General features: G+C 32.8%; 1 protein-coding gene across 1 annotated transcript; it reads left to right on the top strand.

The window, feature by feature from the left end:
* Positions 1-5,981: 5,981 nt before the first annotated feature.
* LOC143076052 (large ribosomal subunit protein uL10-like) lies at positions 5,982-19,421 on the top strand (the record flags this gene model as incomplete). The annotated part of the gene is made up of 9 exons (XM_076251680.1): positions 5,982-6,065; positions 9,687-9,786; positions 10,893-10,968; positions 11,714-11,801; positions 14,049-14,195; positions 16,106-16,214; positions 16,590-16,666; positions 17,383-17,523; positions 19,168-19,421. Coding segments are annotated over 9 exons (978 nt in total), but the record flags the coding sequence as incomplete, so codon positions are not given.
* Between the last annotated feature and the right edge of the window lie 8,404 nt (positions 19,422-27,825).

The following is a 27,825-nucleotide window of genomic DNA, read 5'->3' as shown; positions in this document are numbered from 1 at the left end:
AGAAAAAAATCTATGTAAAACAATCGCTAATAGCCTGGCCAAAACAAACGCTCGAAAGCTTATAGATACGGACCAACTAATAAACAACTGTCAAATTATTGACTTGGTACAGGCCATTATTTAAAACAAATAAAAAAAATGTTTTAGTTTAACCAGGTTTATGTGTTTTTATTGTTTGTTATTGTTTTGATGTATTATTGTGTTTCATTTAGCTTGTTGAATTTGTTGCTTTGTTGCTTTGTTACCTGTGTAGCTCATTTGACAAAAGAATGTCCTTTTCCAATTACTGTTGTACATGGGACTTAGACTCTCTTGATTGGGTATTTTAAAGTTTCTCAACGTGTCAGTTTTATTTCTTATTTTCCTCCTTCCAAAGTCATTAACCCTATACCTGGAATAACTTTTATAGTTAGGTAATTAGGTTTCATGATTGCCAATGGTCTACTCTCCAGCCAAAGACACAAGGATATGAATATTACAATATAGCCTTCATCATGAAAAAACTCTTTGATTGTATTTAAAGCAACAGTAGTATACCGCTGTTCAATAGTCATAAATCTAATCAAACAATAAAACAAATTTGGGTTACAAGTCAAAACCGAACAATCAATTATAAGAGGAAAACAGAACATCAAAAGCACTGAACTACAACGAAAACAAACGGCAAGTTGAACATACATAGAAGCTGTATAGTCAGGAATAACATTTAGCCTCAGAAACAGTTCAAAGAGATTATTCAAAAGCAGAGATCAAGTTAAGTGTAAATGTTGAATAAGATTCTAGCATATCAAATCACACAAAATATCAGAACCCTATCATTTCTGTCATCAATACAAGTGTTCTCTAGAGATAAAAGATAAATTTCAACGAGTGAATAAGCCATATGGTACTAGAATTAAACATCAGCTCAGTTTACAAACCTTAAGACAAAATTATAAGCATTCGCCGAAAATTGGAGGGTTTGTTAGCATTGATAGCATGTAGAACTTGCATTACATTTCATAAACAATGCGTCTCCGGAGTGCTTTTATGGATGCTTCTTCTGCGGCTTCCGCTTGATCTCTGATTTTGAAATGTCGACTTATTTTTTTGTTTTGTTTCGCACTTTTCTCTAATGGTTGACATTCTTCCTACCCCAATGAATGAGAAAGTGAGCTAAACATGCTTAAGTGGAAGAATCGGAATTACAAATGAATAATCATGCATATTATATATACATTCGGAAGCATCTGTATTTTCTTCCAAAAATCACTGAACGAGTTAACAAATACTACACTATTGCAATTGCTATTGTGACTATGTTGAACGCATCTATCCCATCGAACACGAGATAAAGGATACAACAGATACAGTTAAGTCGGCCATTATCTTGACTAACATCTACACATTGACAATAAGGGTCTAAGTAGAAACATTCTAGCAGCGCCTGCATACTGAGTATATATCTCCAAATTGATACGGTTTTCCCGATCTTGTATTTCCTATCAATATATGATTTTCTTAGTAGAGGGTTGCTACTCACAAGGAAGCTATTAACCCAAGAGTTCCAATGGTGAAGTTGAAATCATCCCTTCGTAAATTTAACAGACGCCATCACGAGCCGGTTGGCCGTTATGGAATAAAAGTTTCACAGATGATATCGGATATATTCCTTAAGTGGTAACATCAATCCCCGTCACTTTGCATAAATGTGACCTACCGAATAGTCTATTTACCGGGTGTGAAATAACATATGCAACAAGACGAGTGCCACATGTAGAGTAGGATCTACTTACCCTTACAGAGCACTAAGATCACCCCCAGTTTTTGGTGGGGTTGTGTTGCTAAGTTTTTAGTTGTCTATGTTGTGTCATGTGTACTATCATTTGTCTGTTTGTCTTTTTTTAGCCATGGCGTTGTCAGTTTATTTTCGATCTGTCCCTCTGGTATCTTTCGCCCCTCTTTTGCAAACAAAGTTTACCTTATATCCTCCTCCTGCGTTGTATCATATATTTCATATTACATCACTTATGAAAACAGTTTGTGACGGAGGTCAGACTAAGATAACCGTTGACAACAAAATTATCTGCAATAGTAAAAAAAATGAAAATAAGGTATATATTGCATGCGTCCGAAGCGCTATTCCGGGTTGATCTTAATCATTTACGCTCAGAGCCTGATATTTGAAAGACGAGGATGTAAAAAAAAAAAAAACAGAAACAGTTGAAGAGCTGTTCGACCAAAAGAACAAAAAAATAAGACAACATAGTTGACGGTCAGCTGCACTTGGTGGACTTGAAATATTAGGTTTTTTTTATTTAAATATTTATAATTGGACAATTGAAGGGAATTAAAGGAATTGCAGAATCAAAACTCCTTTTTTTTGCTGGCATGGTTTCTAAAAAAAAAATCGAAATTATATCTGTAATTACCAATGTAATTTCAACTGATCTTGCGCTTTAATTTCATATGGACAGTCTTTTTGAAGATGTGTGCGATAAGGATGATTTCCGTTACAATTATTATTGATTCTAATCACTTATCAGTGTCACCAAACGGATATATAAAAGAACTGACGGTATGATACTAGTATGGGACAAATAGTTGAACACTAATTGATGAGTGTATCACAAAACACCTGTATATATACGGACTGGTCCATGATGAACAAACCGGTTAAACCCCGCCAGTCAAGTGAAATAAATCAAGTATTAACATCAGAGCAGTTAAAAGTAAATTAAAAATATATTATAATTGCTTCCTTTGTTGAAAAACCATTTAAAAACAAATAATATAAAGGTCATACAATTATTCAAGCATTAAGGAGACAAAAGTCAAAACATAAAAGCGCTTTTAATGCTGAACTCACCTGAACGTTTGAAAAGTCCTTGATTTATCCTTTGTCTAAAGCGTTTGAAAGATAAAGAATTTTGAAGACTTCAAAATGGCGCAAATTTATATTTTATTTATAGTTAAATGGCAAAAACATCAAATTTTTCTGTTTTATAAATTGCAATGAGAATTTTATTTAGAGAAAGAATCATACCAAAACAGGAGGAAACATCAGGAATCTTTTACGTGAGTATTTCTTTATATTTGACTTGTTTATCTAGTTTTTATTTGTATGAGAAAATGTAAACAAAGTATCTACTGGATCCATATGCTCATGTACAAGTTCTATAGCTGATATGTATGTTCAAACAGCTTAGTCAATTGTTGATTGTTATACATTTTTTTCAATTATTTTTTTATTCATATTTTGGACATCTTCACTCGCCTGTCCAAAGCCAAACTGATCCCTCTTTAGGTATGTCTTGTCTTGACTTAATCTTAATGGTTTATATATTGTCTTTAAAACAAACGACGTATAATATATGTGGACACAACATATAATAAACAGTACTGCCTGGTATACAATATGAATTTGAAGTATACAAATGGAGGATGATAACAAACATTTAGCGATAATACCGTGTCATAAATATGCAAATGCAGCTATTGTGTTTCTTTGAAACCTACATGTAAATAAGTACCTGTGTTACTTAGTACTCTTAAATCAAGATACAGGGGCAGATCCAGCCATTTTCAAAAGGGGGAAAAGGGGGGTACAAACATAAGTTCCAGGAGTCCCCCTAATCCGCCCCGAGACATAATATACATAACACCTCATATGTGAAATATTTTACATTTACTGTATCATCGTACAATTTCGTTAAAAAAACTAAAACTTTAGCATTTTATATCATGTAACTTTAATATAATAAGAACTTGTTCAAATTTCGAAGATTGCTAAAATTTTAGTTTCATAAATTAAATCGTTTTTTGGCATCTAAAATTTTAGCCGTAAGAGTTTTGAATTAAAATTTCTGTAGGCTAAAAATTTAGTTTTAATATATAAATTTATTGTGTATTATATATAAAAAGGGAATGCTAAAGTTGTAGCAAACATGTTATTTCTTTTCTTTTTATTGCAGGATGATACTAAACCAGTTCGGAATTGTTTTTTCTTGTTTCTTTTATAGATAAATTGTATTCAGCTGAATTATTGAAAAGCTGAATGCAGTTTCTCTGGCACAAAAGAAATTAAGGTTTTTCAACATAGATGCGAATTGTTTCTCTTTATGAAATGGTTATTTTAAAAAGATATATGTAAGTAATCATACATTAAATTCAAAACACAGGTTTTTAGCGAAAAAACCTAGATTTTTAGCCATTTTGCAATGATTCAAAATAATCCATGTTGAGAATGAAAATTGCAGAGTATCAATATTTATTGCAGTCCATTCTTTCTCTTTATTTCGTTGGTAACAGGAACGTATGTTTCTGATATATCACTATATAAAAGTCTATCCTGTTACCGATATCAGTATTGCACCTGATAATGCTTAATTGGGAAGATTAAAACGTTATAACCTTAAGATGAGTTCAAACAATGAAATATTTCATTCGTTAACCACCTACATGTTAAGATAAACAAATTAACGACGTTTTTGTCTATAATTGTCTATCCTGTTACTGTAACCATAGCAACCATAGTAACAGGATAGACATAACAGCATAGACAAATTTCTTCGTTTTTGATTGCTGTTGTGAAGTAACTACTCCCTTTGGTGAAGTGATTATGGTTTTCTATTGTGAATTTGGTTTCCAACACGTTAGTGCACTTTTTACAACCATACTGTTAGTGTAATTAATCAAAATGGTTGGTAACAGCATAGACATGAAAAAAATTACGCTCTATTTTTTTCACTAAATGTCTTGAAATTTCTTTTCTCTACACTGTCAGTCAAGAAACGAGGCGTTTTAAATGTAAAGATTACTTTGTATTTTTGAAATCAACACTGACTGATTTAAGTAGCGGTAACAGGATAGACATGAACCTCCTGTACGCTGATTGAATTTAGTTTGTAGATAATCTGTTACATACAATGATAAAGAAGCTACGATTTTTCGTTAGAATTATAATTAACGTTCTAAAAAAGTCCCTTTTGCTGATATCAAGGCGATCAGAAAATCGAAAAAAAATCATTTGAAATGTGTTTTTCTGACAATGTACGCACACAAATACCCCCAAAATCGGACTTAAATGCAGTTTAATCTTATCAAAATAGATGTAAGGTGTATTTATTATTAATGTTCTGAATCAAAAATCCGGCAAGCTTTCATTTAAACCATTACAACTGAAATTTCCATTAGAAATAAAAATTTTAGCATGGGTGTACTGAAAATTCGACATTTTTTTGAAAATGACCATATAAAAAATGCCAAGTGTACCAACGCTATTTTATTTCAGGATGTAACTACTAAACTAGTACCACACATTTACTCATTAAGCAATGCAGTAAGGCCAAATAAAAATATATGTGTGGTTCCATTTACATACTTTTAAAAAATAGGGTCGGTAGGTCGGCAATTTTTTTTTTTTTTTTTTTTTTTTTTTTTTTTTAATGTCAAAATCCGGAAAAGAATCGTGTGTTTACCGAAATTGTATCCCTTATTATACAAGCCCCAACCGGAAGTCCGACATTTTTACATGTGTGTGGTTGTAAAATAAACAGCCATGATACGTTTTTAGTTAATTTTGTTGCATTCTGTTATGAATTCTTGCATTTTAGCCATAACAGATACTTGTGATGGAAATTCAGATGACAGAAATCTATGAATTTAATTATTTTAATTCACAATCCTCAAAATTTGATCGTTTGAAAATTTATTTTTATGAAATGAAAAAAAAGTTCTAGGGTCGGGGGGGGGGGGGTTTAACTAGGGTCGGTCGGGTTACTGGAACCACACATATATTTTTATTTGGCCTAAGCTTTGGAAAACAATCTGTGCACTTTAAAACAATCTACAAAACATATAAATGCAACTGTTGTCCTTCATTGGCCATTGCAATGTACAACTAACTTAATAAATACATGTATGGTTGGATAGATATCATGACAAACCTTTAAACTATAGCTATAGTCTATGATTTCTTCTCTATTTTAGTCCGTCTTTAAACTGTAAAAGGTACAATCCCTGAACCACAAGATGGTCAAGGAGATAGATCAACATGGAAGTCCAACTACTTTTTGAAAATAGCAGTAAGTATAAATTTGTACAGTAATCACACCTGGTATCCCAATTGAAATCCAGAGCAGTGAATACAACAAGACTGCAAAGGGCGCTGAATTAAAATCTGGATCTTATTCAGTTGAATCTGTAGTCGCAAGGTTCAAGTGTGACCTAATTTCTCTAGTCTAGACTTGAGAAGGAGTCCTTAACTATTTCTGTATTAGTTTTCCATGCTGTGATGAAATAACGTCCGTTCTGATAGAATAATTGTTGATGTTGAGTCATCAAGATTCCGTCCCAATTACTTCCAGGTGATCAATTAATGTCCTATCAATTAACAGTTCTGAGCATGATTAACATATACATACTTGAAAAACAAATTACTGTGGATTCATTACTATTCGTTGGATACCAATTTTTGTGGATTTCGTGGGCTCAGTCAAACCACGAAATTAAATATTCAACGAATGATAATTTTTCTATAGGTTTGTATTCAGACTTCAGCAAAACCACGAAATTATATATCCATGAATATGCAAGTTTTTCTTAATCCACGAAAATTGGTACCCAGGAAAATAAATGAATCCACAGTACAAGGAGATTTCTACATTTATTTTTGAGGGTATCAACTTACAAAAGACTAACCTTTTAATGGATATGTGACTTCATGGATTTGCCAAAGTCTGCATAAAACCTAACAGAAAACTTGTATTTCGCTAAACAATAAATTTTGTGATTCACCTGTTCCCACAAAAATTGGTATCCAACGAATAATAATGAATCCATGGGCACAGTATTTTAAATATGGAGTGTTAAATTTTCACACAGAAGAAATAAAGACAAAAAACCTCGGCCTCAAACATGTCATCATTGTTTCAGTTCTCTACAGATTTTTAATACTTCAAGGTTATTTTATTTGATTCGACCTACAATGTTCATGTTTCCAATTTATATCCAGACATGCCAGCTGATGCTTATATAAAAAAAGAAATGCTTACAATGTGTTTATCTGATTATGTAAAGAATAAAGTTGGCTTTAGTTTTTGGGATACGATTGCTTTCAAGCAATCTGTAGACTTATACCGGTGGCTCAGAGCATTGCCCTCAAGTCAATCGTTTTATTCTAAACATTAAGGAACATCTCAGATTCTTATGATTGACTTGCTTTAAAAGGTAAAAACAAACAAAGGGATTGAACTTAAACAACTTTCCTATAATGTTTTTTTCATAATCTTCATGCTTGATAATTCCCTTGACTTATATGCGTGTTTTAAACAACACAGAAAATCAGAATTAAGCAGTATTTATATTTAGTATTTTTATAAATTTAGAAACACGTCACAGGGAATTCCCAGTTTTGATAAAATGCGAGAGTTCTCTGAATTCCGATAAATCTATTTCTGTCATTTAAGAACTGAAGTGAAGTTTTTCTTATATGTTACCGTTATGAAACTGACATTTGAGATTGTACTTCCATAAAGAAATAGAGAACCATCTAGGTCGTTTAATAAACATTTAATATACGTTCTTGCTCCAGGGTTTGTTTTGGAAATTATGCGCATGTGTATTGTTTTCTTACGTCCAGGGGTTTTAGATTGAATGGTTGCTCTGGATTCTCCACTCAATTAATTTATAACTCGTGTAGTCCTCATCGTAGAACACCCCTTCAGGCGAAATGGAGTCTTCCGTTATCTTATTATCGTTTCGAGTTGTCTCCCTTCCGGCAGTAACTTTCGTGAATTCTGAATCAAAGGGTCGAATCAAAACAACACGTCGAGTATTAGCTCGTATTATAGTAAAAACAATCGCATTTTAAACCGATAAATGTGTACGGAAAGGAGTCGTGATCACTGACCCAAAGGAAATTAAATATTTAAAGAGTTAGGAATGGGGTTCCTCCCAGAATTAACGTAGGAAAATAGGTGATAAGATACGAAGTGAAATACCTTCTCTCGGTCTGAGTCTCAGTGACTGCTGTGGAAAGTAAACTTGGAATTGATAGTACAAAAATAAAACATAGGCCTGATTACATTGTTCACACACTTTTATCCGTGATTGGCTATTTTGTAACTTTTTTAAATGTGCAGTTGAATTAGTTTTGAAAATAATATTATCCAGCTACAATATTAATGTACATGTATACATGTGTTAAGTAAGTAAGTGAGTAATTTTTTTTGGTTTAAAATCCAAAATTACAGGATTGATACCAAGACCATACAAATTTGTTATACACAAACATACAAACATATATATATCATACCAAATTCATAAACATTATATAAGGAGGTGGTACCACAAAGTTATTTAGTGCTTAATAAAGCATTTCTAAAAATGTACATGTCGCTTATAAATTTAACGTTACAATAATTCTAATTATATCAGTCTCAACACACGTATACAAAAATTTAAATCTTGCTTCATTAGTCATATTTAAAAAAGAGGGAACTATTTCACTAATTTTGGAAAACAGTTGGTCTCTAATTATATTTAGTTATGTACATTTTAAAGTGAAATGAAATTCATTTTCTACTTCTAAGAGGCACAAAGGACAAATTCTTGCTTCTACAGTGGTTTTAGTGTGACGCGCTTGTTCAATTCTAAGAACACTATTACTAATACGAATTTTAGCAAAATGCCCTATTACTTTTCTGTCTATATTTAACAATAAATAGGTTTCCAATGTATAATTTTCTTTAAGCTGTCTATATGTTCTCAGCTTATTACCATGTACTGATTTATTATCAGAAAATATATTTTCTTTCCAATAATTAAGATATCTATCATTAAGTTTGGTATGAATTGCATATAATAAACGCCTTTTTGAAATAGTATCATGATTTTTCCAAACATGTGAAAAATTTAAAGTAGCAAGTAACTGTTCAATCTTTTTAGCAAATCCATTGGTTAATTGTAGGTTGGAACAATATACATCTTTTAGTAAACAATTGTTATCAGATTTGATCACATGCAACCAGAAGCCAATTGACAGTTTTAAAGCTTCTATAAAAAAAAAACCAAGTTCAGCTAGTACTGCTAAATTGACAGCTGATTTATTTACTCCAATTAAAGTCTTTGCAAATTTAATTTAGACTTTGATGGTAGCCAATGACCAATATTTTGACTCTAGATTTGTAATATCTTTTATCACATACAGAGACCAAACTTCACTACAAATTACAATAAAGAAGTATAGGTTTAACACAAGCATCAAAAAGCTTTAAATGAGGTAATACATTGATATCTTCAGAAAATAACAGTTTTCTAATACAAAATATAGCTTTTGAGGCTTTTTAACAAAGAAGTCTCACTGCTTCTGTGAAACTACCAGATGGTTTAAACAGTATACCCAAATATTTATATTCTGTACAGTGTTCCAAAATATTATCACTAAAAACAAACTTGTCTTTTGTAAGTTTTTTACCTGATTTGTTAAAAATCATAACTTTGGTTTTGTCAAGATTTACTGTTAAATCCCAACTAGTGCAATATAAACTAAGCTTGTCAAGGCATTTTTGTAAGCCATTATCCGATTCAGAAATAAGGACTAAATCATCAGTGTATAATGAAACAACGGCAATCGTATCCCTCAGAGCAATCTGCTCTTTGATTATTAATTTCTGCTTATTAACATTTCTTCTGTTATTTTTCAGCAACTTTTGGATGAATATCCAAAATGCTTTATCGTCAATACAGATAATGTCGGCTCCAAACAGATGCAGTTGATCCGTGCAGCTCTCCGAGGAAAAGGAGGTAGGTTACTGAATCATTTCATATAAGAGGGAAGCCAGCAAAGATAGAATAACACTGACCATGCGATGGCTTTATAGCCGTGTTACAGATTATAAAAACCCTGCATAGTCTGTCAAAGTTGGACCAATTCATTTAAGAGGGAAAGGGCCTTATAACCAGTCAAAGTTGATAAAACCCCTGCAAGAGATCTGATCATTCTTGAATCTTCCCACTATGATGAAGATATAACATGTTGCAAGTGTAGTGTACACAGTGTTAGAACCAGCAATGGTTGAACCCACTGACACTGACATTACACCAAGAACAACAACTCTCCCAATAGGGATGTCTGAGTGGGATAATAAAAAAAAATTATAGAATAACTAATCGAAGAATTCAAATAGAGAAAAATATTCAATGAGTGACAGAACAACACATTAATTCCCGAATGCGCATGAGTTAATTATCAGTATTTTTTTGGTCACTCAGGAGTTGAATATTTTTACGATATTTGAATTCTTTGATTAGTTATTTTTTATCACATTGGTAAATGGCTTTTTTTATGTAATTAAAGTAGAAAATGTAAGGAAGTATATCTTTTGCTTCGCATTCCCTATTTATTTTGATCCAACATTATCGACGTCTTGATGACGCCTATTGTTGTATGACGTCAGAGGAGTGAAATAACCACGTTTATTTCGCTAACCACTATTATTTTGCATGTGAAATCACCACGTTTATTTCGCTAACCACGTTTATTTTGCATGTGAAATCATCGGTTTTTATTTCACTGGGAAATCGATGTAATTCGTTGCAACTAGTGTAATAATAATTATGAAATTAATTCCTTAATTGATGAGTTAAAATAACAATGCATGGTAGATTATGAACTATAAGTCTTGAAAAATGTTTTGCAAGAAATTTAGTCAGAAGATAAAAAGAATAAATACTTGGATCTCATTGATATGAAACCAGAGCGATATTTCGAATAACATTCGTGGAGGCTCGGGCATGTAATATTCTATAAATAAAGTTATTCAGATTAAAGGTATATTTCAGTTGCACTATGTGTTCAGTAGATTAACAAATAAGATGTCAACATACATCATTTAATTTTCTTTTTTCAGTTGTACTTATTGGTAAGAACACCATGATGAGGAAAGCCATCAGAGCTCATCTTGAAAAGAACCCAGACTTGGAAAGGTAGCTTTTTTGCATTTGAAGAAGAAAAAACATTATTTTGTTGACTTTTCAACAAATGAATATAAGAGGAGGGGTTTAATTAAAAACTTGATGTCCAAGAGGTTTTTTTAAGGAAAATTTATTATCCAATCAGATAGATAAAGGTAAGTAAAAATTTAATCACATTTGAATACAGAACTTTTAGATGCATTATGATATAAACCTTGTTTTTGTTTAAAGAAGTAAGTCCTCGCAAGTTTGAACCAAAGAAAGTTGAAGTTTAATAGACGGAAAGCGAAGGCTAATGTGAATCAAGTCTTACATATAAAAAGAGGATGAAGTCAGTATAACCATATTTTTTTTCTGGTACTTGGATATACAAATTTGTATGAAATCATGTGACTTACAATACATATGGCAAGGTCTGTCATTCAATTGAACAGGAACAGGGTAATGTGTAGATGCAACTGTGTGTTTGGAGAAAAAAAGTTAAAACAATTTGCGTTCATTGGTATATTGATTTTTCTTCTGTAATTCACATTATAACATTTTTGATAAAGAATGGGGGGAAAGGTAGTCCATTAGTCCAATTTATTGATATGATGTTTCTTGCGCAAGACTGAACATGAAAGATTTTTTTCAGAAATCAACCAAGATGGTACCGGTAACCAGAACTCAAAAGGTTCTGACTCTAAAGTTGAAAGTTTACAGTATTAGATAAGACTTTGCATTACTTTGATTATACAATGTATCGTACTTCTTTCAGATTACTTCCCTGTATCAAACAGAATGTAGGAATTGTTTTCTTAAAAGGTGATTTGATTGAAGTCAGAGACATCTTACTGGCCAACAAGGTTTGTAAACTTACCACAATTACTCACATTTAAATAAAGCAAAGTATGGAGAACATTCTTAACTTATTAATTTGCATGTGATCATTTTGTGATTTTATGGTGATAAAATAAATTTGCATGTAAAAAAAACAGGGTGAAAAAACAACAGAAGAATGAATTTACATTAAATAATGGTACCTGTATGAGGGTTTACTAAAACCGTTGAATTCTGTCTTCAAACATCTGACTCTTTTAAATATCAATCTTGCTTCTTTTACTTCTTTGATTCTCAAATTCTGTTTCATTTCAAAATGTACACGAGTACCAACAAAGATCATATATGCTGGTGATGGATTGCCTCCTTTATGTTTTTTTGGTTAAGGCATCGTGTAAAAACAAATGGTTTGCCTTTGGTATCTTTTTACTTTTGGAAACAACTGAATAAAAAAAAAGACTGTTTAACCGACAATATATCATTCTGGATTTATCTCCCTTCTCTAACATCCTCACTATGATGAAGACATAACATGTTGCGAGTGTAATGTACAACAGTGTTAGAACCAGCAATGGTTGAACCCACTGACACTGACATTATGCCAAGAACAATAACTCTCCCAATAGGGATGTCTGAGTGAGATACTATCGTACTCTATAACCCATTACTAGTTAAGCAGCAGATTTTTTTGAATAACAATGATAAGGGAGGGGAATTCCTGTTATTTTGCCAGATTCAAAATTTCTTTAAAAACAAAGATCAATATATTAGATAATCGGAATACTTTCTGTCTTTCTACATGTTGGAAATTATGAAATCGTATCAGCTGAGTTTTTGCTTTCTAATGGGATTATGGTCACAAAATAACATTCAAGTATATATAGCCATTTTATATCTGGTAGAAAACAAATTAATCTATTGGAATGGATGTGGAAATTCAAAAATTGCAATTGGTGACTTGGTCTGCCCACAGACATTTCAAAGGGTTGTTGTCAGATTAATTGTGGGCTTTCTGACTAAAAATGGATGTGTTATAATGTTCTAATAATGGCCAGTTGAACACTTGCCCCAAATTCTGCCATGCCAAAAATAACTAAAGTATCATGATATATCATATTTTCACAATGCCATTAATGATGAACAGTGATTGTCTGACTTATGATGTTTTCATTACTGAATCCTCTAAGAAGTTCTGAAAGGCAAGTTGCAAACTTTCCAAAAACATATTACTTAACACCTTAAAAAATACAGTCTACATTGTTTTTTTTTTTAAAGAAATGAAGAATGGGGTAAAACCATGCATCTATATGTATAATTTTTCTGATCTTTCAAACCTAACAGTTATCAGTCTTTGAGAGCATTATTCTTAAATTTAAAAATATTTTGGTAGAGTCCAAAATATTTTATATTTCTTGTCAATCAGACTTAGAAGCCATCATGTTTTAATGTAAAAATATCTTGTTAGTGAAAATATTGCTTGCCACATGCCTTTAATGATGAACAGTAGTATCTGACTTATGATGTATTAATAACTTTATCCTCTAAGAAGTTCTGAAAGGCAAATGGAAGATTTTCAAATGATAAATAGCAGCCTCTTTTAAAGGTTATCTTCTCTCCAGTAGCTAATGCTTTTAGTATTGTCATGTTATAAATAACATAGGTGTCTGACTAAATTTCCAGTTCATTAAAATAGAAAAAATCGTTACTGATGTTGCAATATGCTCTGTCAAAGATAACTTCAGAACATTTTAGCTGTTTGTTAAAGCCTGTTTATAATCATGTGTTCACTGGTTTTTTACATTTTTTATTTCAAAACTTTTTTTTGGTATCAAGCCTTGGGTTGCGTTCAATATCGTTACGGCTACATAGTGCTACATAGATTTATGACTACTGAACGTGTAGCTAGCCTAGTTTCTACATAGATATTGATAGAAGTTACGATATTGAACACGACCCAGATGAAGGTTATATTTTAAACAAAAGTTTTTACATGCACAGAAATATGATTTTGGAGGGTTTTTTATTTGATCTTTGTTGCCATATGATGTTTATCCTCTAAGAAGTTCTGAAAGGCAAATGACAGACTTTTAAACGACATAACTAGTCTACAATTGGGAATAAAACTATTAAAGTCGCATGCAAGACCAGCCCATAGTCTTGCTGATGCAACCAAGATTTGTGTCACATAACAAATTTGAAATCAATATAGGTCATTATATTTGCAGAGTTAAGATATATATGTAGATTAATACGGAGGGACTATTTAATTTTAGGTAAAAGCCCCAGCTAAGGCAGGAGCTGTTGCTCCATGTGAGGTAAAGATCCCAGCACAGGCTACACAGTTGGGACCAGAAAAGACTTCTTTCTTCCAAGCTTTACAGATTCCAACCAAGATTACCAGAGGAACCATTGAAACTCTGGTAAGTTACATTATGTCCATGGGAGGCATTTATACTCTCAATATTGAATCCTGACTAATGTTGTTGGAAGTTTTATTTGAAGATTAATGGGAATAGCCATGACTTAGCACTACAAACCATTAAAAGTCTGAAATGGCCTATATCTGTACTCGACTGTACTGATTTTTACTCGACCAGTCTGAATTAGTCTGAGATTTACTTGATAATACTCGACTGTAGTCTGAACTATACTTAACAGTCTGAATGTGTACTTGACCAGTACTTAACCGTTTTATACGAGTCTGAACTGTACTCGACCTAGTCTGAACCGTACTCGACCTAGTCTGAACCGTACTCGACCTAGTCTGAACCATACTCGACCTAGTCTGAACCATACTTGACCAAGTCTTAACCAAACTAGACCTATTCTTTGTATCTATTAACTGAATTTTATCAATTTAGGATATTTTTTTTTTATAAAAATGAAATTTAAACAACAACTTGAAATTAAAAATGTATTCAATACAGTATTGAAATTAAAATTTCACAATAATCAATCATAATATAACTTCAACTCAATATTAATCAACACTTACATAATAATATATATCAACTTTTAAAATATAAATAAAACAAGCTGATCAAATAATCTAAAAAAATGAATTGTGACTAATATTTTCAATATTATTCAAATTTTATGAATATTTCGGAAGTATTTTATGGTAATTGGATTATTTTCACCATTAACTTAAGCCAAGGATTTATATTTACTATACAAATCCTTGATAACCTTTTTAAAAAAGGAAATGTATTCCAAAGTAACAGTAAAAAGATTTTTAAATTAGTTTAAGGATTTTTTGTCAAATTAACATGGCATACATAAAGCACTTTAATATGTTCTAATTAACTCAGTATATGTGTGTTTTACAGACTGTCAGGTAAAAAGAAAGCCCAATTTTCTAAAATTCGTGTATTACTTATCTAGTACATACATGTATATTCGAAAGGCCTTGTTATTTAATTTAAACAGGATGTTGCAATTTTGAATCAATGTAAATTAGAATTTAATACCTCTGACCAGGTGTGATTTTATTTATGAGATTGTCCCAAGCAGAGGTTTATACTTTTTATTTCACCACTAATCAGAAAAATAATTTTATTCATTTATTTAATTTTATCCCTTTTTGATATAAGTTATATATAATATATTTTTTTATCCTAAATATAATCAGAGATATATTTCTTTTATAAGGTTAAAATCTTTTATAAATTTTGTTGGTTGTTGTTATATATGTCAGTTAAAAAGAAATTTATTTAAACAGTTAAAAAAGTAGAGGGTTTTTGGTCTAGTATGGTTCAGACTGGTCGAGTATTGTTCAGACCTTTGGTTAAGTATGGTTTAGACTGGAAAAATAGGTCGAGTACATGTCAAGAATGGGTTAAGACTGTTTCCGACTGGTCGAGTAATAGTTCAGACTATTTTCAACGGCAAAGATGAGGGTCAAGTACGATTCAGTACAGTCAAGTATGGTTCAGACTGGGGTCGAGTCATGTCAAGTAAAAGTCAGACCAATTCAGACTGGTCGAGTAAAAGTCAGTACAGTCGAGTACAGATATAGGCCATTTCAGACTTTAATGGTTTGTAGTGTAGTAGATTCTAAAAATGTGGACACACTCAACACTTCTAACACATTAAAATTACAAAAATAAGCATTCAATACTTATGATGACATTATTTTGCTAGGACCATAAAAACATGATTTCTATCAAGTTTTTCTATAATTAACCTGTGCACTTTATTGTCGAAGCTTGTGTCATAAATGTTTCATTGTTTATGAAATGAAGGTTTATTTCAAAATGACGCCAGATTGATGTTAGCCAATTATAATAATGAATTATATGTGTAATGTAATTATTTTTGAATGTTGTAGAATGAAGTGAACTTGATCAAAGAAGGAGACAAAGTCGGACTTTCCGAATCCACCTTACTCAACATGTTGAAAATCTCTCCTTTCTGTTATGGATTGGGGATTCAAAATGGTAAGTATAATTAGTTTTCTTATTCAATTTATAAATTTACATACAAATATCAGAACTACAAGGAAAGCAGATATATGATATTTATTTCATCCGATAGATTTTCTCTAACTTGAACAAAATTCCACTAGAAGCCCTTGGAAATCTTGTTAGAATAAAAACATGTAAACGTGAAAGCAACCCAAACAAGAATAAAACACACAAAATCATCATATACAAACATAACATAACAACATTTTGAAATGTTGATTCTTCACGTATGGTCAGCAGTTTTATTAGATACAATTTTTTTGTTTGTTTATGGTATAATATTTTTTTTGTTGTTTTTGGTATAATATTTTAAACATTCTTTTATAATGAGATTAAATTTTTTTGTAGTGTATGACAATGGTACAATTTTTGAACCAACAATTTTGGACATTAAAGATGAAGATCTTCGTGAAAGATTCGTGCTGGTATGTGTAATAATTTATTGCTGAAAACTTATTGGGGGATCAACAAGATACAACACAACTTTTAAGATCAATGGTACATCTGATCAATATTCATAGAAAAAGATATAGCATTGGCGAGTGGTCAAACTTCATCAGTCTTTTATTTAAACTAAATTTTTTTTTGCTGCTGTACTCCTAACTAAAATATAGTGTAAGCTTCAGCACCACCTAACCTGGAGGTACCACACTACACATTTTATTTTACAGAAAGTAAGGAATATTGCTGCCTTATCTCTGATCATTGGTTAAATATAGATTTTATTTTACAGGGAGTAAGGAATATTGCTGTTTTATCTGGTCTTTAGATGTAATATTGCTGCCATATCTCTGGTCATTGGTTAAAATATAGATTTTGTTTTACAGGGAGTAAGGAATATTGCTGCCTTATCTCTTGTCATTGGTTAAAATATAGATTTTATTTTGCAGCGAGTAAGGACTATTGCTGTTTTATCTCGTGTCGTTAAATACAATATAGATTTTATTTTGCAGTGAGTAGGGAATATTGCTACCTTATCTCTGATGATTGGATAAAATATAGATTTTATTTTACAGGGAGTAAGGAATATTGCTGCCTTATCTCTGATGATTGGATAAAATATAGATTTTATTTTACAGGGAGTAAGAAATATTGCTGCATTATCTCTGATGATTGGTTAAATATAGATTTTATTTTACAGGGAGTAAGGAATATTGCTGCCTTATCTCTAATGATTGGATACCCAACTGTAGCTTCAGCTCCTCATTCTATGGTCAATGGATTCAAGAGACTCTTGGCCATTGCTGTAGGAACTGACTTCACATTCAAACAAGCAGAGAAGGTAAAGTTATCCAAGTATCTTAATAGCCTAGGCAAAATAAAATAATATGTGTGTTTCCTATAACATCTTTGAAAATATTATGGTAGGCAGGTAGAGAATTCTTTTTATTTTACAATATATTTTTTTTTTACATTGAATCTATGGGAGAAAAAATCTGATTTTATAACAGTGCTTATTGAAAAATGACCAAAAAAACTTTCAGGTATTTCTAAGATTAAAATATAAGGTTGGTAGGGAAATGGGAAACATGAATATATTTTTATTTAGCCCTAATTTACATAATAATTATAACCAGTAAAAACTACAAGGAGATTAATTAATGTAACTGTGAATGTTTGCTTTGAAATTTTATAATGATGTTCCTGGTTTGGGCCACCAGTAAAATTTATATTCATGCCACTGGTGTACCTTCTTGAAGAACATATTCTCAAAAGCTTTATGTACAAGTCATTTTTCCGTCTTTATCAGGACAACACTTGTCAATTGTCCATTACAGAAATAATGTCAACAAATATACCTCGTAGTGAGGTACAGTCACATAATAGTATTAAATCGAAAGTAATTATACCCCCGCTTTAAAAAAGGGGGGTATACTGTTTTACCTCTGTCTGTCAGTCCGTCCGTCAGTCAGTCCGTCCCATGAAACTTTCGTCACATTTTTCTCAGGAACTACACATCCACCCTTTCTGTAATTTGGTATCAACATTTATATATGTCAGCCATACCGTGTGATGCGTTTTCAGATTCATCACTTGACAACTTCCTGTTTACCGAACACTTGTCTGATTTTACACATGATAGCCAAGTTGAAAATTTTCGTCACATTTTTCTCAGGAACTACAATACAAGGATTTCTGAAATTTGGTTTCAGGATTTATATAAGTCAGCTATACTGTGTGATGCGTTTTCAGATTCATCACTCGACAACTTCCTTTTTACCGAACACTTGTATGATTTTACACATGATAGCCAAGTTGAAAATTTTCGTCACATTTTTCTCAGGAACTACAATACAAGGATTTCTAGATTTGGTTTCAGGATTTATATAAGTCAGGTATACCGTGTGATGCGTTTTCAGATTCATCACTCGACAACTTCCTGTTTACCGAACACTTGTATGATTTTACACATGATAACCAAGTTAAAAATTTTCGTCACATTTTTCTCAGGAACTACAATACAAGGATTTCTGAAATTTGGTTTCAGGATTTTTATAAGTCAGCTATACCGTGTGATGCGTTTTCAGATTCATCACTCGACAACTTCCTGTTTACCGAACACTTCCATATTTTTACACTATTAATATTATCCACTTGCGGCGGGGGTATCATCAGTGAGCAGTAGCTCGCAGTTTCACTTGTTTCATATTCATTGAAATTCCAGCAGTGTGGAGAATCTTGGCAAAAAAATGAATATTTATATATTATAAATGAAAACGTTTGACCTAATCTTAATAACTAGGACTAAGTTTTCCTGCAAATGGTCAGAAGTTCATTAGGCACTACCACTTCCTCCAAGGTATAAAAGCTTGTCACAACAACATATTTCTTAACGATAAATGTGAGGTTGAACACCAATGGATCAATCTAAAACAGAATTGTTGTCTTTAAGAAATTAACAATTTTTTTCTTCTTTTTTTTTCAGACTAAGGAGTATCTGGCTGATCCATCTAAGTTTGTTGCTGCAGCTGCACCTGCTGATGCCGCCGCCCCAGCCGCTGGTGGTGGCAAGAAGGAAGAGAAAAAGCCAGAGCCAGAAGAAGAATCTGATGACGACATGGGATTTGGACTCTTTGACTAAATGTCTAGGAATTTACTTTCTAAGACAGTCAAAATGCAAAAGAAGTTACAACAGTGCTTTTCATGAAATAAAAAATAATAGCAATTTGCTTTCCCTTATTAGCTGTTTTAATGATTTCAGGGATCAGCGATCGTGGTTGAGTTTTTCATGGTCCAGTCTCTTTTTATAGGACCGCAAAAAAAATGACTTTCAGGATTATCAGATATGACCTCATGTTGATGGTTCAGTAGATTTTACAGTTGGGTGCTTAGATATTATCCAGGAAATATCATCTGTATTTGGTGTAAGGTATGGTATATCTGTCTGGTAGGTTTTGTATCACCCTGATCTTGTGGATCCTTGGGACAACATCAAGTTTTCATGGTTTTGTCAGTTTATCAAATACTACAAGCAGATTGACTATTTGTGGTGTATATATGATTCATACCTTTTTATTAGACCGCAAAAATTGAGAAAATATTTTGTCGTATATTGGTATGACGTTGGCGTCGTCATCGTCCGAAGACATTTGGTTTTCGCACTATAACTTTAGTATAAGTAAATATAGAAATCTATGAAATTTAAACACAAGGTTAATGACCATAAAAGGAAGGTTGGGATGGATTTTGGGAGTTTTTGTCCCAACAGTTTAGGAATAAGGGGCCAAATAAGCATTTTTGTTGGTTTTCTCACAATAACTTTAGTATAAGTTAACAGAAATCTACGAAATTTTAACATAAGGTTTATGACCACTAAAGGAAGGTTGGGATTCATTGTGGGAGTTTTGGTTCCAACAGTTATGGAATTGGGGGCCAAAAAAAGGTCCCAAATAAGCATTTTCTTGGTTTTCGCACAATAACTTTAGTGTACTAAGTAAATAGAAATCTATGAAATTTAAACACAAGGTTTTATGACCACACAGGAAGGTTGGGAGTTGAGGTCCAAACAGTTTAGGAATTAATGGCCCAAGTAAGCAATTTTCTCTGTTTTCTCACAATAACTTAAGTATAACTAAACAGAGATCTACGAAAGTTTAACATAGGTTAATGACCACTAAAGGAAGGTTGGGATTGATTGTGGGCGTTTTGGTCCCAACAGTTTAGGAATTGGGGGCCAAAAAAGGGTCCCAAATAAGCATTTTCCTTGGTTTTCACACAAAAACATTAGTATAAGTAAATAAAAATCTATGAAATTAAAACAAAAGGTTTATAACCTGAAAAGGAAGGTTGGAATTGATTTTGGGAGTTTTGGTTTCAACGAATTAGGGGCAAAAATGGGCCAAAATTAAACTTTGTTTGATTTCATCAGGCCTTTACAATAACTTTTTTTCAACTTGTCCAATAGGACTAGTACATACGATAACTTACTTGTCCAAATTTTTTTTTATTAAAAATAATCTTTACATCTTAAGTTGATTAAAGGAACAAAACGAATTTAAACAATAGAAAAGAATTTACTTTTCAAAAATATGAGTCAAGTACAACTGAATCTAGTCATGTCGCAGGACTTAGGTTCTAGTTTTCATCAATGCTAGTCTCATCAGACTCTGCACATTAGGCACCATCTGATAGGCTTGTACACTCGTTGGTTTTTTTTAAGTTGAAAAAAGTCAATAAAAAGAAAAAGATGAGGTATGATTGCCAATGAGACAACTCTCTGCAAGAGACCAAATGACACAGAAACTTACAACTATAGGTCACCATATTGCAAGTATTGTTTTTTTTTCTACTTATGATCAAATATAATTTTGTTTATATTTATGGTAAATAATAAAACAAAAAAATGTTGTGAAAAAATTACCGGTATGGTATTTATTATGAGGAACAGAAGGTGGCAATGTCGGGTACTGATTTGTCTTGGTTGCGAAATGTCTATTTATCTTGTGTACTAAATATGTCTCCTACGGTGCCAAACTGTCTACTAAACTTGGAGCTAATCCTGTCGAGGTGACGAACTGTCCTGTTGAGTTACCTTATCTACAAAGCGCATCATTGATTCAGATCAGTAAGACTGGTTTCCGAGAATAGTATACCATTTACCTTTTTAAACATACCTAACAAAGAACCAGTTAAAAATTATAGATTTCAAGTAAACATGTTGAATAAAACGGTTTTGCATTTGAATAAACACAGAATACAGAAACATGTCAAATTGATATTTCTTTTCTTGTTTTTTGTTTATAATTACTTTGTTCATCAAAGCTGGATTAGATTTATTTTCTGCAGAATAATTGAACTTGTCCCGACGGACAAGCTTGAAACAGCTTTTACTTGTCCGACCTTTTTTCCCTCTGGTATCGGACAAGCGTTACTGTCGAGGCCTGTTCATCAAAAATTGAACTATTGCGGTTCTTTGATATACCGAATCTAACCCTGTATTTAGATTATTAAATTTGGTTCCGTTTTCAAATTGGTCTACATTAAGGTTCAAAGGGTCCAAAACTAAACTTCGTTTGATTTTAACAAAAATTGAATTCTTGGGGTTCTTTGATATGCTGAATCTAAACATATACTTAGTTTTTTGGATTATGGGCCCAGTTTTCAAGCTGGTCCAATTCGGGGTCCCAAATTAAACTTTGTTTGATTTCAATAAAAATTGAATATATGGGGTTCTTCAATATGCTGAATCTAACCATGTATTTAGAATTTTAATGTTTCGGACTCGTTATCAAATTGGTTCACATTGAGGTCTAAAAGGTAAAAAATTGAACTTTATTTGATTTCATCAAAAATTGAATTCTTGGGTTTTTTTGATATGATGAATCTAACCATGTATTTAGATTTTGAATATTGGAATACCACAAAGGGATGGTAAGAGTTATGGCTCAAACTGTTAAGGAATAAGGAGGGAAAAGGGTTTCCAGATTAATGGCCAATTACTTGAGTACAAAACATAATTTAAAAGCAAGGTAAGGTTGGTAATTGACTCATTTTAATATCTCACATAAACTGCTCTTAAATTATGTATATTGGAAATTTGCCAAAAACTTTATTATTAATAAATTCCATTGGAAATGTACCAAAAACTTTAGTTTAATGAACTTCATGGGAAATTTGTCAATATAAAATGTTACATTGGAGTTATCTTTCTATTTAGAATAGTAGTTCAATCAACTTAAATCATGACTGTATGACATTTTCTATTTTATGATGTACATGTATTTAAATGAGTAGTTATTGTTGAAAACTCCATAAGAAATTTGAATTGAGATCATTTTTATACGACCGCAAAAATTGAAAATTTTTTGGTCGTATATTGGTATCATGTTGGCGTCGTCGTCTGCGTTGTCGTCGTCGTCCGAATACTTTTAGTTTTCGCACTCTAACTTTAGTAAAAGTGAATAGAAATTTATGAAATATTTAACACACGGTTTATGACCACAAAAGAAAGGTTGGGATTGATTTTTGGAGTTTTGGTCCCAACATTTTAGGAATTGGGCCAAAAAGGGCCCAAATAAGCATTTTCTTGGTTTTCGCACTATAACTTTAGTTTAAGTGAATAGAAATCTATGAAATTTTGCCACAAGGTTTATGACCACAAAAGGAAGGTTGGGATTGATTTTTGGAGTTTTAGTTCAAACAGTTTAGGAATTAGGGGCCAAAAAAGGGCCCAAATAAGCATTATTCTTGGTTTTCGCACAATAACTTTAGTATAAGTAAATAGAAATCAATGAAATTTAAACACAAGGTTTATGACCACAAAAGGAAGGTTGGGATTGATTTTGGGAGTTGAGGTCTGAACAGTTTAGGAATGAGGGGGCCAAAAAGGGGCCCAAGTAAGCATTATTCTTGGTTTCGCACCATAACTTTAGTAGAAGTAAATAGAAATCTATGAAATTTAAACACAAGGTTTATGCCCATAAAAGGAAGGTTGGGTTTGGTTTTGGGAGTGTTAGTCCCAACAGTTTAGGAAAAAGGGGCCCAAAGGGTCCAAAATTGAACTTTGTTTGATTTCATCAAAAATTGAATAATTGGGGTTCTTTGATATGCCGAATCTAACTGTGTATTTAGATTCTTAATTTTTGGTCCCGTTTTCAAATTGGTCTACATTAAGGTCCAAAGGGTCCAAAATTAAACTTAGTTTGATTTTAACAAAAATTGAATTCTTGGGCTTTTTTGATATGCTGAATCTAAACATGTACTTCAATTTTTGATTATGGGCCCAGTTTTCAAGTTGGTTTAAATCAGGATCCAAAATAATTATATTAAGTATTGTGCAATAGCAAGAAATTTTCAATTGCACAGTATTCAGCAATAGCAAAAAAATCTTCCATTGCACAGTATTGTGCAATAGCAAGAAATTTTCAATTGCACAGTATTGGGCAATAGCAAGAAATCTTCAATTGCACAGTATTGTGCAATAGCAAATATTTTCAATTGCACAGTATTGTGCAATAGCAAGAAAAATCTAATTGCACAATATTGTGCAATAGCAAGAAATTTTCAATTGATTGGAGTTATCTTTCTTTCTCCAGAATAGTAGTTGAATCAACTTAAATCATTGTTTTATACAATATACAATGTATATTCACTTTTGTTACATTTTAATATTTTATGATGTATTTAAATGAGTAGTTATTGTTGCAAACTCCATTAGAAATTTGAATTGAGATCAGTTTTGGAAAAAGGGAAAGGGGAATGTGAAAAAAAATTGGGGGGGGGGGGGGAATTTTTCTCATTTCAGATTTCATAAATAAAAAGAAAATTTCTTCAAACATTTTTTGAGAGGATTAATATTCAACAGCATAGTGAATTGCTCAAAGGCAAAAAAAATATTTTAAGTTCATTAGACCACATTCATTCTGTGTCTGAAACCTATGCTGTGTCAACTATTTAATCACAATCCAAATTTAGAGCTGAATCCAGCTTGAATGTTGTGTCCATACTTGCCCCAACCGTTCAGGGTTCAACCTTTGCGGTCGTATAAAGCTGCGCCCTGCGGAGCATCTGGTTGGAATTAAGGGGAGGTGAAAAAAATTGGTGGGGTTCAATTTTTCTTATTTCAGACTTCAGAAATGAAAAAGAAAATTTCTTCAAATATCAAGGATTAATATTCAACAGCATATACTGAATTGCTCAAAAGCAAAAAAAAAACATTTAAGTTCATTAGACCACATTCATTCTGTGTCAGAAACCTATGCTGTGTCAACTATTTAATCACAATCCAAATTCAGAGCTGTATCAAGCTTAAATGTTGATGTCCATACTTGCCCCAACTGTTCAGGGTTCGACCTCTGCGGTCGTATAAAGCTGTGCCCTGCGGAGCATCGGGTTGGTCAATGTTTAGTTTTGTTATTTGGTTTCTCGTATGATACATTTGTAATAAGCAATATTAAGTATATTTGGTATATGGATGGTTTTGAGTTCTCCGATTCAAATATCCATTTTGACAGGTTCCTGGTTGATGGTGTTAATGTCAGAGCTTAGGAAAGAAGTTAAATTGCAATAATGGATGGATGATACAAAAGCTAATAAGTTTAAAAAACTAGATGCACATAATTTTTACCATGTGAGCCTCGTCTTCAGTGCGTTTCTGAAAATAATATGATCATATAATCAGTAGTTTAAAAACTATAAAGAGAATGATAACAAAAGTGCCTTGGTCTTTCGGTAAAGTTTTATTTAATTCTCTAATAGCTCACCTTGCCCAAAAAGTAGATTTACACATATATTGTCTTCCTTCGTCCCTCAACTTCACAAAAATCTTCTCTGATACTAGTTGACCAAATAGTGCGATCAAACTGTTCAAGCCTAATTTCCAGTCCGGCTCTTTAACAGTTAAACAAAAGTACTGGGAGAAACTAATTGCCATGGTGAACCATATGAGGTGCTTCCCACTTTGTTTATAGATGCCTAATGTAACGTCCACTTGTATACTTGTCCACCTGATGAGTTAAGCCTTTTTCAACTGATTTTTATAGTTCGTTCTTATGTTGTACTGTTATACACCTGTCCCAGGTTAGGGGGGGGGGGATCCCGCTAACACGTTTAACCCCGCCACATTATTTATGTATGTGCTTGTCCCAAGTCAGGAGCCTGTAATTCAGTGGTTGTCGTTTGTTTGTGTGTTAGTTATCAAAGATACCAGGATTATAATTTAATACGCCAGACGCGCGTTTCGTCTACATAAGACTCATCAGTGACGCTCAGATCAAAACAGTTAAAATGCCAAACAAATACAAAGTTGAAGAGCATTGAGGACCCAAAAATTCCTAAAAGTTGTGCCAAATACCGCTAAGGTAATCTACTCCTGGGCGTAAGAAAATCCTTAGTTTTTCGAAAAAATTAAAAGTTTTGTAAACAGAAAATTTATAGAAATGACCATATAATTGATTTTCATGTCAACACCGAAGTGCTGACTACTGGGCTGGTGATACCCTCGGGGACGAAACGTCCACCAGCAGTGGCATCGACCCAGTGGTGTAAATAGTTATCAAAGGTACCAGGATTATAATTTAATACGCCAGACGCGCGTTTCGTCTACATAAGACTCATCAGTGACGCTCAGATCAAAACAGTTAAAATGCCAAACAAATACAAAGTTGAAGAGCATTGAGGACCCAAAAATTCCTAAAAGTTGTGCCAAATACGGCTAAGGTAATCTACTCCTGGGCGTAAGAAAATCCTTAGTTTTTCGAAAAAATTAAAAGTTTTGTAAACAGAAAATTTATAGAAATGACCATATAATTGATATTCATGTCAACACCGAAGTGCTGACTACTGGGCTGGTGATACCCTCGGGGACGAAACGTCCACCAGCAGTGGCATCGACCCAGTGGTGTAAATAGTTATCAAAGGTACCAGGTTACATATTTGTTTTTCGTTCATTTTCTTACATAAATAAGGCCGTTAGTTTTCTCGTTTGAATTGTTTTACATTGTCTTATCGGGGCCTTTTATAGCTGACTATGCGGTATGGGCTTTGCTCATTGTTGAATGCCGTACGGTGACCTATAGTTGTTAATGTCTGTGTCATTTTGGTCTTTTGTGGATAGTTGTCTCATTGGCAATCATACCACATCTTCTTTTTTTATATTTCCATCTGTCACATGACCATTTCTTGACCTTATTCTCATGATGGAAAAAAAAAATTCCACTCTTATTTATACGAGAAATAGGATAACTATAAGGAATGTGCCTGTCAGACAGTTTTCATTTGACCTTGACCTCATTTCATGGTTCAGTGAACAAGGTTAAGTTTTGGTTTTCCAGTGCATATCTCCCAAACTATAAGCAATAGGTCTTGTATATTTGGTGTATGGAGGTTTTTAATGTGAACATGTCCAACTGGAAGGTGTCACCTGACTTTGACCTCAATTTCATGGTTCAGTGGTTATAGTTGGAAGTTTTTGTCGAGCCTGCAACTTTTGTTGCAGAAAGCTCGACATAGGGATAGTGATCCGGCGGCGGCGGCGGCTACGGTGGCGGCGGCGGCTACGGCGGCGGCGTTAGCTAACTTCTTAAAAGCTTTATATTTTAGAAGGTGGAAGACCTGGATGCTTCATACTTTGTATATAGATACCTCATGTTACGAAGTTTCCGTCAGTCACATGTCCAATGTCCTTGACCTCATTTTCATGGTTCAGTGATCACTTGAAAAAAAAGTTCAAATTTTTTGTAATGTTGAATTCTCTCTTATTATAAGTAATAGGATAACTATATTTGATATGTGCGTACCTTGCAAGGTCCTCATGTCTGTCAGACAGTTTTCACTTGACCTCGACCTCATTTCATGGATCAGTGAACAAGGTTAAGTTTTGGTGGTCAAGTCCATATCTCAGATACTATAAGCAATAGGGCTAGTATATTCAGTGTATGGAAGGACTGTAAGGTGTACATGTCCAACTGGCAGGTGTCATCTGACCTTGACCTCATTTTCATGGTTCAGTGGTTATAGTTAAATTTTTGTGTTTTGGTCTGTTGTTCTCATACTATATGCAATAGGTCTACTATATTTGTTGTATGGAATGATTGTAAGGTGTACATGTCTAGCGGGCAGATGTCATGTGACCTTGACCTCATTTTCATGGTTCAGAGGTCAAAGTTAAGTTTTTGAGTTTTGGTCTTTTTATCTAATACTATATGCCATAGCTCAACTATATTTGGTGTATGGAAATATTTTATGATCTTTATGTCAGTCGAGCAGGTTTTATTTGACCGTGACCTCATTTTCACGGTTCATTGCACAGTGTTAAGTTTTTGTGTTTTGGTCTATTTTTCTTAAACTATAAGTAATAGGTCAACTATATATGTTGTATAGAAGCATTGTTAGCTGTACATGTCTGCCTGGCATGGTTCATCTGACCTTGACCTCATTTTCAAGGTTCATTGGTCTTTGTTTAGTTATCTTGGTTAATGTTAAGTTGATGGTACAGTTGTTATAAAGCTTAGCTTTATACTTAGGACTATCAACATAATATCAATGATTAGTATAGAAGGCCAGACATTTCAGCGTGTGCACTGTTGTTGTGTTTTGGTCGGATTTTTGACGAGCCTACAACTTTTGTTACAGAAAGTTGACTTAG

This window comes from Mytilus galloprovincialis, chromosome 5 (assembly GCF_965363235.1).
Source record: "Mytilus galloprovincialis chromosome 5, xbMytGall1.hap1.1, whole genome shotgun sequence".
Classification (NCBI taxonomy): domain Eukaryota; kingdom Metazoa; phylum Mollusca; class Bivalvia; order Mytilida; family Mytilidae; genus Mytilus; species Mytilus galloprovincialis.
This window is presented reverse-complemented; position numbering and strand designations above follow the sequence as displayed.